Genomic DNA, 12,896 nt, shown 5'->3' on the forward strand with positions numbered 1-12,896 from the left:
TGCCCGGTCCCGCGGTGTGCGGGGAGAAGCCTGGAGCAGCTACCGTCCCGGTCCTGCCGGCGTGGGGGCCTGCGAAAGGGAGCCTCCCGTGAGATAAGGAAAGCTTAGAGCCAGGGTAGGCCCTCTCGAGTGTCCGCTGCCACGGGGAGCCACCTCCTATGATTTCCCAGTGTTTGATTTCAGATGCTTGAGGACCACGCTAACAGTTACTCGGGAGCTGTTTATTCCCCCTGAAGTGTTTCTTTCAGTTTATCTTGCCAAACTTTGGAGCATTGTGCTTTGGAATCTGAGAACTACAATAGCTGTTTGAAATGGGACTTGAACTGCCTCAAACACTGCATACCAGAGTAACAAAGTCAGTTTTTGGAGGTAACCCATGCTCTCTCTTGTTACACCTGAATGCCATGTGTTCTGTACGTCATGGCCTGTGAGACAGCAGCAACCATCCTTTATTTACAGGCTTAGAGTCATAGAACGGTTTGGGTTGGAAGGGATAAATTCATGGAATGATAGAATAGTTTGGGTTGGAACGGACCTTTAAAGGTCATGTAGTCCACCCCCCCTGCAACGAGCAGGGACATCTTCAACTAGATTGGGTTGCTCAGAGCCCCGTCCAGCCTGACCTTGAATGTTGCCAGGGATGGGGCATCCACCACCTCTCTGGGCAGCCTGTGCCAGGGTTACACCACCCTCATCATAAAAAACTTCTTCCTTAGATGTAGTGTGAATCCACCCTCTTTTAGTTTAAAACCATTACGCCTTGTCCTATCACAACAGGCCCTACTAAAACATTCTGCAATTAAGCTGCAGCCTAGCTTCATCTTCTTCTGTAGGCTACTGAATCTTTTATTCTTATTTTGACAGTGCACCAGATTCTGCAGAAGAGCCTCGTGGTGCTCCTTCTGCAGAATACTCTGTAACAGCATAGTCAGCTTGCAGTCTGGCAGGACAGTTCATTGAGAGTGCTCCTGAAGGATCCTCACAACAGGGCCAGATGAATTGTTTTGGCAGCATCATCCTGATGCCATCTTCCAGTGGAGCTTAGTGGCTCTTCCCCAGCTGCAGTGGCTTCACTGCATGTGCATTGCACGGCATGTCCATACATCCATCTGTTCTCCAGGAAAGGTTGCACATCCATCTGTTCTCCAGGAAAGGAGTTTGCTGGGACCAGACTGCATTAATTGTCCGTGGTAGCCAGTAGTTTCTTTTGTGTCTGCCCCTTGACTTTTTCTCAGGACGAAGGCTGTTTGGAATAGGCTTCATGGGCAGGTGGCCCAGTCTTGAGCAGTCCTTTCTCCAGGGAGCAACTAGGAAAGTGCCCGTGTGTAAGTGTCTATACACGGGTACAAAGTTACCTGTACTAGATGCCTATATATGGGTGCTGTCTTATATCTGGAGTATGTATAAGGCTCGTATGCAACTTGCATAGTAAGGCTTACACATCTGGATGGTAGGGGCAGCACTTCCTCACACAGGGTGTCAGTGGTTTTGTGATGGAAGAGTCGTGGCTCTGACCTTTTGTTGCCATTAAAACAGGCTGGTTGGTCTGCATCACCTTTCTGGCTGTTTCTCTGGTGCAGTACTACTTACTGGGAATGGTTTCTGCATCCTGTAGCAAAGAGGAAACTGAGCCTTGGTTTTCTACCTCCTGGGTATATTCAACCATTAGGTTAATGTGTGAGAAATGTGCAGTACCTCCATATCTTTTACCCATGACTTAGAAGCAAGTATCTGCATGTGTATTTGAGAGCCTCTGCACACAGCCTGAAGCTGTCTTGAAGATATTTTGAGTACCTATATGCTATGGGAAGAAAAATATGTAGGTGTGCATAGTTAATTTCAAGCAAATATGAGCTCAGTCTACCTGCGGACAGGCTGATAACTCAGGCATGGTGCCACATTAGTGTCTCTGTTGGCCAGCATCTAGCCACAGCATGGGCAGAAAGCTCATGTTTGCTTGTGGTCAAATACCTGAATCTAGCTTTCTCTCACTCTTTCGCACGCACGCTCGCTCTCCTTTTTCTCGCTCTCCTTTTTCCTCGCTCTCCTTTTTCCTCGCTCTCCTTTTTCCTCGCTCTCCTTTTTCCTCGCTCTCCTTTTTCCTCGCTCTCCTTTTTCCTCGCTCTCCTTTTTCCTCGCTCTCCTTTTTCCTCGCTCTCCTTTTTCCTCGCTCTCCTTTTTCCTCGCTCTCCTTTTTCCTCGCTCTCCTTTTTCCTCGCTCTCCTTTTTCCTCGCTCTCCTTTTTCCTCGCTCTCCTTTTTCCTCGCTCTCCTTTTTCCTCGCTCTCCTTTTTCCTCGCTCTCCTTTTTCCTCGCTCTCCTTTTTCCTCGCTCTCCTTTTTCCTCGCTCTCCTTTTTCCTCGCTCTCCTTTTTCCTCGCTCTCCTTTTTCCTCGCTCTCCTTTTTCCTCGCTCTCCTTTTTCCTCGCTCTCCTTTTTCCTCGCTCTCCTTTTTCCTCGCTCTCCTTTTTCCTCGCTCTCCTTTTTCCTCGCTCTCCTTTTTCCTCGCTCTCCTTTTTCCTCGCTCTCCTTTTTCCTCGCTCTCCTTTTTCCTCGCTCTCCTTTTTCCTCGCTCTCCTTTTTCCTCGCTCTCCTTTTTCCTCGCTCTCCTTTTTCCTCGCTCTCCTTTCCATCCTGTCAAGGATGGGTATGGACATGTGTTGCTTTCTCCATCCTGTCAAGTTTGAGGTTTTTCTTGAAGGTTTTCTGGAAACACTGAACAGAGATTTCCAGCGTAGTGATACTGGACTGAAATGCCTGTGCCTTGCCTTACGTCTGTCTTCTACTTCCAAAGCTCAAAAAGCTCTTGTGCCTTTGAAGTAATCTCATATTAGAAAAATAATAATTATTTCGTATATATTTCTTGTTGCTGTGGTTAAAATCCTTCAGATTATCAGTGTTGTCTTGCCACCTATTAGCTCCAGTCTTCAAAAGTGATGTTTCATCGAAGTGGAATTTTGGGAGGTGAAGAAAATGATTATGTTCAAATTTCTGATTGTTCTAACATATTTGGGGAACAGCAAGGGACTATGGTTTTCGGTAAGAATGTGTGCAGTACTACTGAAATACTTGCATAGCAGAAAACAGACAAACACCACTAGCAATATATGTATTTGGATTTGTTGTACTGTAAGAGCCCCTACACTTTTTGGCTTGTCTCTTTGAAAACTGAGTATTGCAGATGGTAATAGGAACAGGGCGAGAAGAGACTGCAGTTCAGCAAGCCTGGTTGTCAGTACTTGTGAGCAAAAACAGTTTGCGAAGGCACCTATTCCTTTTCCCATGTAAATGTCACAGAGCCACAGAACGGTTGAGGTTGGAAGGAACCTCTGGAGGTCGTCTGATCCAACACCCTGCTCAAGCAGGGCTACCTAGTGCAGGTTGCCCAGAACTGTGTCCAGACAGCTTTTGAATATCTCCAAGGAGGAAGACTCCACAACCCCTCTGGGCAACCTGTGCCAGTGCTCCATCACCCTCACAATAAAAAAGTGTTTCACGATGTTCAGACGGACCGTCCCGTGTTTCAGTTTGTGCTCATTGCTTCTGGTCTTGTCACTGGGCACCACTGAAAAGAGCCTGGCTCTGTCCATCTTCTTTACACCCTCCCTTCAGATATTTGTACACATAAATAAACAAGTGTTGCAGAGCTCTGGCCTGGGGCTTCAAACGTGACCAGTTTGTGAGCAGTGCTAGCTCATGTCTCGCTGGGTTCTGTGCTTTGCTGCAGGCTAGCACTGTTCATCCCAGGGAAGGTAAATGAAGAGGTGAGCAAAGTTGTGCATCTAGCGCAGAGAAAGAGGGAACATTCTTTATGGCATGTTTGGATAACCAGTAAATGCTCTGATGCCTGACAGTAATAAATACAGTGCCATAAATACATGGCAATCAGCCCTTCCACAACACTGGCTCAGCAGATTGAACATCAAGATCCTGGTATTGCAAGATGTGTGTTTTCGTTTTCGGATTATTCCTCTCCTGTTGTGCAGTCTCTTCCATAGATTTGAATGCAGCTTTTAAAACAGCTGAGTTTCTTGCTCCCATTATTTTAGAAGATAGTTTTAGCAATTTGTTGTGCTGTTGGTTAGACATGTTCTAAATTCCAGTCTTAATCGCATAGCTAACAAAAAATTAATCTACATTTAGCTCGTGTCTGAAACTTCCCTCTCCCAACCAGGTATTAGGAAGTTTTGGTTGTTTATCATATTGTCAGATAAACGATTTTTAAAGTTGTTGTTCTTGAGGCTTTTGAAACCATTAATCAAGGGAAATTTCTTTAATGGATCATATCAAGTAAATCTTAGTCTGTTGCATTTATCTGAATGATGCTATTTAGTTGGCATGTGCATAGGTTTCATTTTTAAAAGTTAATAAAAGCATTGCGGTGTTTGAATGTCAAGTCAGAAAATGTGATAGTAAGGTTAAAAACCATCATCTGTGTCTGGTCCATCATTTAAGTTTTCATCTGTATTGGTTAAAGTCTACAAAGGAAAATTACATCCTTGCAGTGATGATAATGCTTGAGATACTAAACTTCTGCATGTTAAAAAATCTTATTTAAGGATTTACAGTTACTGTAGGTTAAGGTTTTGCCACTTTGGTCAAGTGCAGAACAGCCTTCTTGTTTTAAAACAAATTCTGTTGCTGTTAAGCATTCGAACTGAACAAAAAGGCAAATTCTTAGAAATATTTGAAGGAAGCAGTGATCGTGGTTTTGTGAAGAGAGTCAATGACTTAATTCCCATCAGAAAGTTCTTGTGTGCATTGTACTAAAGACCTTAAAGACACAAAGTATTGCAGAAATATTAAAGTATTAAAAGGGTGAGAACTTGGTGAGATTTCTGTGTTGGAGGAGGTGTGTCAGTTATTAGTACTAATATCTCTAATATTGTTTTTTATTAACATTTACATATTTTTCTAGAATATGCTTTTAAGGCCATAAACCAAGGCGGACTTACATCTGTAGCTGTTCGTGGGAAAGATTCTGCAGTAATTGTAACACAGAAGAAAGTACCTGTAAGTAGTCTGTTTTTGAGGGGGAGGCTGGAAGGAGATGAGAAAAAAGGTGAGGGTGAGACTCTGCAACATTGATATTATATTTATTAGCATTGACGTATATTGCTGTTTGAATTTAGTATCTTACGATCGTTCTGCTTATTGTGAGTTCTAGCTCCGTTTAGTGCTCAGTTGTACATTTCCTCACCAAGTGCTGTAATATTGGTTTTCTCTGTAGTTGTCAAAGGGATAATGCTAAAATACGAAGTTGGTCCTGCTGTACTTCAGCATGCATACATTACTCTGGCTTGTAAGGGCTGAGTTGTCCATAATCGGTTTCTTGATTTCTTTAATTCCTACTCAGAAAATGTTACACCAATAGCATGCAGAACAGATTTTCATGAGTGTTTCAGCACAGTGGTAATGTACTGTTGACAAAGGGAGAAAACCCTTGTGTCTGAAGGGCAGCATGCAATAAGAGCGCAAGTTTTTGTATGTGTGTTCTGTTTTGTCAGAGGGAATAGGACTTTGATGTTGGTCCTGCTCTAGCTGTCATGCTCCTTTTCCATTTACTGCGGTTCTTTATCTTCCCTATTCTCCTATTTCTTCCTTTGCGTGCCTGTAGCAGTAAATAGTGGAGAGCCTGAGAGACAATTTTTAGCTGTTAGTTGATTCTTTTGGGCTCTTCTATAGATACCAGAGCATCCAGAGTCTGTCTTTCTTTTGTACTTGAAGGACAGTGTTTTCTGTTAGATTATTTCTGTTTTCTCTTTAGGACAAGTTACTGGATTCCAACACAGTGACTCATTTATTCAGAATTACTGAAAATATTGGCTGTGTGATGACAGGAATGACAGGTATTTAATTCACCATCTTTTTAAGTATCTGAAGGGTGTCAGATTTTTACGTAGTTCACCAATTTTGCATCACATAAAATAAATAAGTGTTCTAGGAGATTTGTTCCACTTAGTGTGGTTTTGGAGAACTTGTGTAGTTCTAATGTGTGTATTTAAAGACAACTTAATTGGGCCTGGAATTTGCATTCTCAAGCAATGCTAGGAATAAATGTGGTACATGTTCAGTGAAATTAATATTAGTTCTTTCTGTCTAGCTGACAGCAGATCCCAGGTGCAGAGAGCCCGCTATGAGGCTGCTAACTGGAAGTACAAGTATGGCTATGACATCCCTGTGGATATGCTGTGTAAAAGGATTGCAGATATTTCTCAGGTCTATACGCAGAATGCTGAAATGAGGCCTCTTGGTTGCTGTAAGTATAGCGTATGAAATTACTCTTTCCCATTTCTTGTCTAAGCTTGCAACTTCAAGTATAAGAAATTCTCACCCATTTTCAAATTGTGCGAGATATGGATGTAACTGAAGGAGTAAGAGGAATGAACAGGCAAATGAGAGCAGTGTTGGAAGTCTTTAACTGGGGCCGTGATTTTACCATTGACTCAGCATTTGAATTGGAGTGAATGATTTAGCCTCTTTAAAATGTGTGATGCTATTTCACTTCAGTTTTGGGGGCCTAGGCTGTTTGCACTGCACAGTGATGTCTGTGAATGGGAGATGTTCTTTTTACCGGTGTCTGGGTAAATATCACTGTTAAAACAGACATATGGAGAGTGCAATTATGCTTGTGCAGATTTTGTAGCTTTTTTATCTAAGTAGTATGTATAGGACAAAAATCTGCATAATTTTTGCTCTTAACTTAACCATGAAATATATATATAATGTAGAGAAGAAGTGCTTAAAAATATTTCACTTGCAAACATTTCTACACCAGTCCTGTTTTATAACAGCAAATGCAGCTTAAGTAAAAAAAGATGTGTGTAAAGTTGTTGTTTGTAGGTGTTCCTGATCATCTGTGTGTTCTGAGGTGGTTTCTGACTTGTTTTTTCTCCTGCATTTGGCTGTGAGCAAATTATAACCGTACTGTTAGGCTGTCTGGGAACTGAGATCAAAGACTTGATGTTTCCTCAATTACTTTTTCATTAAACATTCTTTCTGGGTTTCTTTTTGTTTGCTTGTGTGTTGTTTTTTTTTTTTTTTCTTCTTTTAAGGAGAATAGTTTCAGAATTGATGAATCACTTCTCGTAATCATAGTAGGCACTAACACTTCTCACTAAAGAAGTAACATTCAGGGTTGCACCACAGTTTCCATGATGGGGCTATTTTCCTATGCTGCAATGTTCAGGAATGATTGTTTCTTTCTTCCCTTGGTATTTCCCATGCCTTGATACTACTGGAAAGTGATTTTTTTTTTTTTTTTTAAATTCATGAATAAAAATGTATTTTTCTTAACTTTCCTTAACCTTTTTTTGAAAAGATGATGGGAAATTTTCTTTATGTTGTAGTAATAGCTGCTCAGAAGCTTATCAGCTATAACTGGTAGTTAAAAGTTATGCAACTGTAAAGAGAAAATAATTTAAAACCTTGACCTTGTTCTGCTTTGGGGTTGTGTGTTTTTTTTTTTTTTTTTGCAAGTATTGCTTTTCAGTTATTTTTAATATGCATATTGAGACTATACAACTGTAAATCTAGAAGTGTGGGTGAACACAGATGCGTTTCAGTGATGTGACCAGTTTGTGTTATTTGAAGTCTGTCCAACTTGAAAGCATTTAGTCAAATGGTCTTCAAAGACTCAGTTTTATGTTCTGATATTTCCACATTTCATTTCAGATTTATTTTTCCTTTAAAGAAGAGAGGAAAAGGGATGTAACGAAGTGCTTTTCGGGATTACAGTCGAGAAATCTAGAGCTGATCTTTTAATATTTCCATTAATGTCAACATATTTGTAGAGTTGCTTTCTGGTAAAAGGCACATGTTAATAGAACTGTTGTTTACACTTTTAAAGTGTCATACAATACACAGGAAATGAACTGTGGCAGGGTTAACTTTGTATCGGGATTAAACTTTTGTTATGTCCTGACTTTGTGGTTCTCTGCGCACTGAGCGTGGCAAAAATGTTTCTATGTTTAATGAGTAGCCTTCTTTGGGAATGATAGAAATACAGTTTGCACTAAACTGAGTTGCACACCTGGTAATGAGATGCTGGTAAGAAATGGCAAATTAGAGGTAAAGAGGAAATCACAGCTTTAGGTATTGGACTGGTTCCCAAAAATGTACTGCTGTGCATGCACGTGTTTCACGGGAGGGGAGTATCTATCCTATTCTTCAGTTGAACGAAATTGCTAAAATTGGGGAAAGAAAAAAATTAACACGTTTTCTCTTCAAGGTATGATTTTGATTGGTATTGATGAAGAACACGGCCCTCAGGTGTACAAGTGTGATCCGGCAGGTTACTATTGTGGATTCAAGGCCACAGCTGCAGGAGTTAAACAGACAGAGTCAACCAGTTTTCTTGAAAAGAAAGTAAAGAAGAAATTTGATTGGACATATGAACAAACAGTAGAGGTAGGCCAGCAGAGGGAAATAAAGATTTGTTGAAGTATTTTTAATGAATATGGTGTATGTAGGCTTGTGATATAGAGGAATGCAGTTAGGCATTTCCTGTTTTCTTACAGTTCTGTATTGCTCCCAGAGCAAGTATGGCTATTCCAACCAGAAAATGGTTTTATTTTGCAAGTGTTTAAATAGTAATCTAATCTGCTTTTTCTGCTTTCCATTAGCTGAAGCAGAATCTATAATTGTAGCACTCCCACTGTAGCTGGTGGTTGGTTACTACAGCGCTTGATTCTGGGGATACCAGTACAACTTTCTTTTAGTGACACTTAAAACAATCTTCATGTTAGAAAGCATTTCAAACAGACAAGCACTACCCCATCCTGTCGGTTTAGTAAATATAACACCAGCTGTTATGCCTACTGTGAAAACTGTTGTTCAAGGCCCATTATAAAAATGTATCCTATTTATAAAATAGGTCAATGAACTTATTTTGTAATCATCCTTACTTTTTCACTTACACTGTAGAGATCTGTCTAAACAGCCCTCTTCCATGGCCCGCCTGTTTCTCCTGCCAGGCCTTGTTCTTCTCCCATAATGTTGTGTTTCCTGCATCAGGAGATCAGCAGTTGAAATGAGGAATAATAACCTAAGCAATTGACCCCCCTGTAACATTCAACGGAGTACTGTATTAAGATCCATGTGAATGCTATGCAGATTCAGATCTTCAGCTAAATTACTTCTGAAGTCTGCGTTACTGTGAAAGTACCATTTAAACAGAAAGTTCTTCAGCAGAAATTAATAAGTTTTATATGTGTATCTTAATAAGTACTGATTTCCTTAATATGTGATTCCTTTAAAGAGAAGATCCTGAGAGGGTTGAATAATCATAGCATACTGAAATTGAATGTATTTGAAATTCCCTCAGAGACCCTTTTTTATCCTGGCTAAATAATTTTCACATTAAATGTATTTTTCTATTACTGCTTGATTATACTGTGCTTGTCTCTTAGTTGAGCAGTTGGAGGTAGATGAAACTGTCTTTTCACATTCTTGTTTTTGATTCATGAAACTTCCATGGTATGGTGCAAATACTTAATTGGTAATTAATTTGCCAGTCAAATCCTGAATGTGCTTCTATACCTTTTTGTTGTCTTTGTTAAAATGCTGAGATTGTGAATGTAGATCAGACACTGTTACTCTAAAAGTCGGCAGTGACAGGGAGAAGCACGTCTGGCAAGCAAAAGCAAGAATCATGTTTTTGTAATGTTCTTCACACACACACACACACACACACACATTGTCTTTTTTTAAAAGCTTGTGGTGTGTTAGAGGTAATGCTCCATGGATTAGAGTTTTGGGGGTTTTTGTTGGGATTTTTGCACATTGTCTTTTTAAAAGCTTGTGGTGTGTTAGAGGTAATGCTCCATGGATTAGAGTTTTGGGGGTTTTTTGGGTTTTTTTTTGGTTTTTTTTTTTTTTTTTTTGTATGTAGTATTACGGAATTATTGCAGACTCAATGTATTATCAACATATTGAAAATAAACTTTAGAAAAGTCTTGTCTGGTGTTCTACACTTTCTAACACATTACTAATCAGAATTAAATGCCAGCATGCCAGAATAACTGATTTGATAAGCATCTGGCTACATAGCTGTTTTATGGAATTTCTTTTGTGCTCAATCATCATTTTAGGAATACATCTTCAGCATTATTATGACCCTACTGCAGGGTTAAGTATGAGTGAGGTTGCAAAGAACACCTTTTAGAACAGGTGATGATTAAGGTGGAAAAAAAATAAGCCATGATGAAATGCAGCTTTTAAAAACAGCCAAGGTAATTTTAATTACCAGAAGAAAAGCCAAAATGGAAGCTATGCAAGTGACGTGCTTTGAGTAATCTTGGATTGTAATGATGTTGGTCTGTCTTGTTTGCCACTAATGAAACATGTTCTGTCCTTGGGACCTGGGGTTTTAATCTTTGCATGATAAAAGGTTTTGGTTTAGTTGTGGGGTTTTTTTCTGCTACGAAAATGAGATGTCCCTTTGGTTTTTGTAGATTGGGCTTTTTAGGGAGAGGACCAGAGAGGGACTGTATTCTGTAACAAGGGGAAACTGTTTGAAACTTTTCAGCTGCGGTTTTGAGGTGGAGGGAAATAACTTAAAACTAGAAGGAAGGGTAGTTGTTAATGCTATATCTATTTAAAAAAAAAAAGTGCTTTCTGTTTAATGATAGGGTTTTTTGTCATCTTTCAGACAGCAATAACATGCCTGTCTACTGTACTATCCATTGATTTCAAACCTTCAGAAATAGAAGTTGGTGTAGTTACAGTGGAAAATCCTAAATTCAGGTAAGTGATCAGTGTTGATAAAACTTGGTGTGTTTCTCTGGTTATGTGCAATTAGTTTTAACTTCTTGTGTAATGGTAAGTCGAGAAGAAGAGGTAAATGTCAGAAGTTGATGTTTTGGAGGGTTTTTTTTTAACTTGTAACTTCAAAATACGTAGGGGTAAAAGACACTTTTAAAAAACAACACCACCACAGTTTTAAAATGTTTGACATGGTTTAAGGGATCCAGTAGAGAAAAGTGTTGTCTTTTGTTTCTTAAAAGGGTATTGCTTTATGTGATGATTAAAATATAGTTACATCTGGTCTAGATGATTTTTCATGCTTAAAAGAATAAAAATTTTTCTTTGTGCTAGTATCTGGAGTCTACTTCCAAATCATAGTCATGACATCTAACGCAGTGAAGTCTGTTTTATATTAGGGAAAATTTTGCAAGTCCCTTAATTTTTTCAATCCTTTTTGAAATGGGATCTTTAAATGACTCTTGCGCATCTTGTAATTGTAGCAGTTTTTAACTTCTCCGTTATATAGTTAATAGATTATGAATTTGTATGATTTGTAATATTTAAATTTGACAAGATTAAAAGACCCTGGATTTAAAAATCACTGCAGTGATTTGGAACTGGCTGAGTACACTGCATTCCCACCTAGCATGAAAGCAAGACACCTGCAATTTCCTCCCTCCCCTGTTATTGCCTGAACCTGAGCACAGCGCACTGTGTGCAGCAAGGTTACTTGGTCAATCTATTGAGACACCACCTGGAAATCTTCCTGCTGAGAGCTATACCTCACATCAGATACAGTGTCCTTGACAGCCTTCTGACAACACAATGTATAGCTGTGGAAGCATGCATGAAATGTGGGAGAATAAGTTTTGGGGCTTTTTTGTTAATGCAAAAGGACCCTCTAGGTATGTCTTACCTAAAATTTAGTTAAGGCTGGCTTGCTGCAGAGGAGTTCAGTTATTTCTGCCTTAGTCTTTCATTACTTTTTCTAATTTAAAAAAAAAGAGAGGAACAGCTAGGTGGGAAAGAAAAGTCCTCTCCTGCTTTAGTCTAGCTGCTTGGTAGGTGGGGATTGGAGAGAGGCTTCAAACCTTTGGGTCCTACAGGTGCAGTCTTTTGAGTGCTTCCTAAAGTGTTTAAAGTTGACATGGTGATGATGGGTGGTTTTGCATTTGGTGATGTGTGTTTAGGACAACAGAATAGCACAGCATTTTTGAGAAAGCATGCAGGATCTGCATTACCCCTTTTCTACTGCTGCTCAAGGGTCAGGTGCTAGCTTTCTGGCAAACTTCATTTACTGATCTTATGTCCTTTTCAGAAAGGATGGATAACAAGCAGAGGGAGAAGGCTATGAAAACCTGTGTCCCCCTTGGAGTAATCATACTAATTACCATACCCATTCTTCTCACCAGGTCCCAGCTTGCAAATATATTACTTACGAGGAATTACCTGTTCTTTTTCTACCATGTGTTACCTCTTTGCTCTCTAGTGCCTTTGATTCTTCCTTTACTTTTCAAAAAGAATTGGAATGTCGGCCTGTGGCCCTGGCAGCAGGGCTTTAAAGGGCTGAAAGATGCATTGTATAAAACTTATTTGTGTAGATATTAGGTTGTAATATTGGAGCTTAAGGGAAAAAATCATTTAAGCTATATAAGATTTCTTTTTGTTCTTTCAGGATCCTTACAGAAGCAGAGATTGATGTGCACCTTGTAGCTCTGGCAGAGAGAGACTGATTAGCACTCCCATTTCCATTGTCTGTGCTTCTGGCCAGGATATTTGGTGAAAAGAAAACACTTATTAATGGCTTTAGATTATGGATGGAAAACAATGTTCACTATATGATGTATTTTACTCTGTACAAATAAAACAGAGGTTTTTGAAATACTTGGTGTCTCCTTTTAATGTAATTTTTTTAACTTTCAATTCTATGAAGTTCTCATCAAAATGCTTGATGACTTTGAATGTTTCTGTGATGATTGCCTGCCTTTTAGTTGTATTTTAAGAGAAATTTTATACTGTGCGCTGTATTTTTCATCTGAGCTACTTGGCTCCTAGTGTAAAGTTTTCTACCAGATTATGTGGTGTGTGTGTCTTGAGATAATTCTTACATTTACATGCGTTCTCTTCTTGCCCTGATGTTGAAAGGCTTATA

At 39.6% G+C, this 12,896-nt stretch overlaps 1 protein-coding gene across 1 annotated transcript; it reads left to right on the forward strand.

Annotated features, from left to right (window-relative positions):
* Positions 1–4,912: 4,912 nt before the first annotated feature.
* On the forward strand, positions 4,913–12,627 carry PSMA6 (proteasome subunit alpha 6; the record flags this gene model as incomplete). The annotated part of the gene is made up of 6 exons (XM_019474887.1): positions 4,913–5,011; positions 5,766–5,847; positions 6,102–6,257; positions 8,229–8,407; positions 10,650–10,744; positions 12,420–12,627. Coding segments are annotated over 6 exons (669 nt in total), but the record flags the coding sequence as incomplete, so codon positions are not given.
* Positions 12,628–12,896: the final 269 nt, after the last annotated feature.

This window comes from Aptenodytes forsteri, unplaced genomic scaffold, assembly GCF_000699145.1.
Source record: "Aptenodytes forsteri isolate BGI_AS27 unplaced genomic scaffold, ASM69914v1 Scaffold108, whole genome shotgun sequence".
Taxonomy (NCBI): domain Eukaryota; kingdom Metazoa; phylum Chordata; class Aves; order Sphenisciformes; family Spheniscidae; genus Aptenodytes; species Aptenodytes forsteri.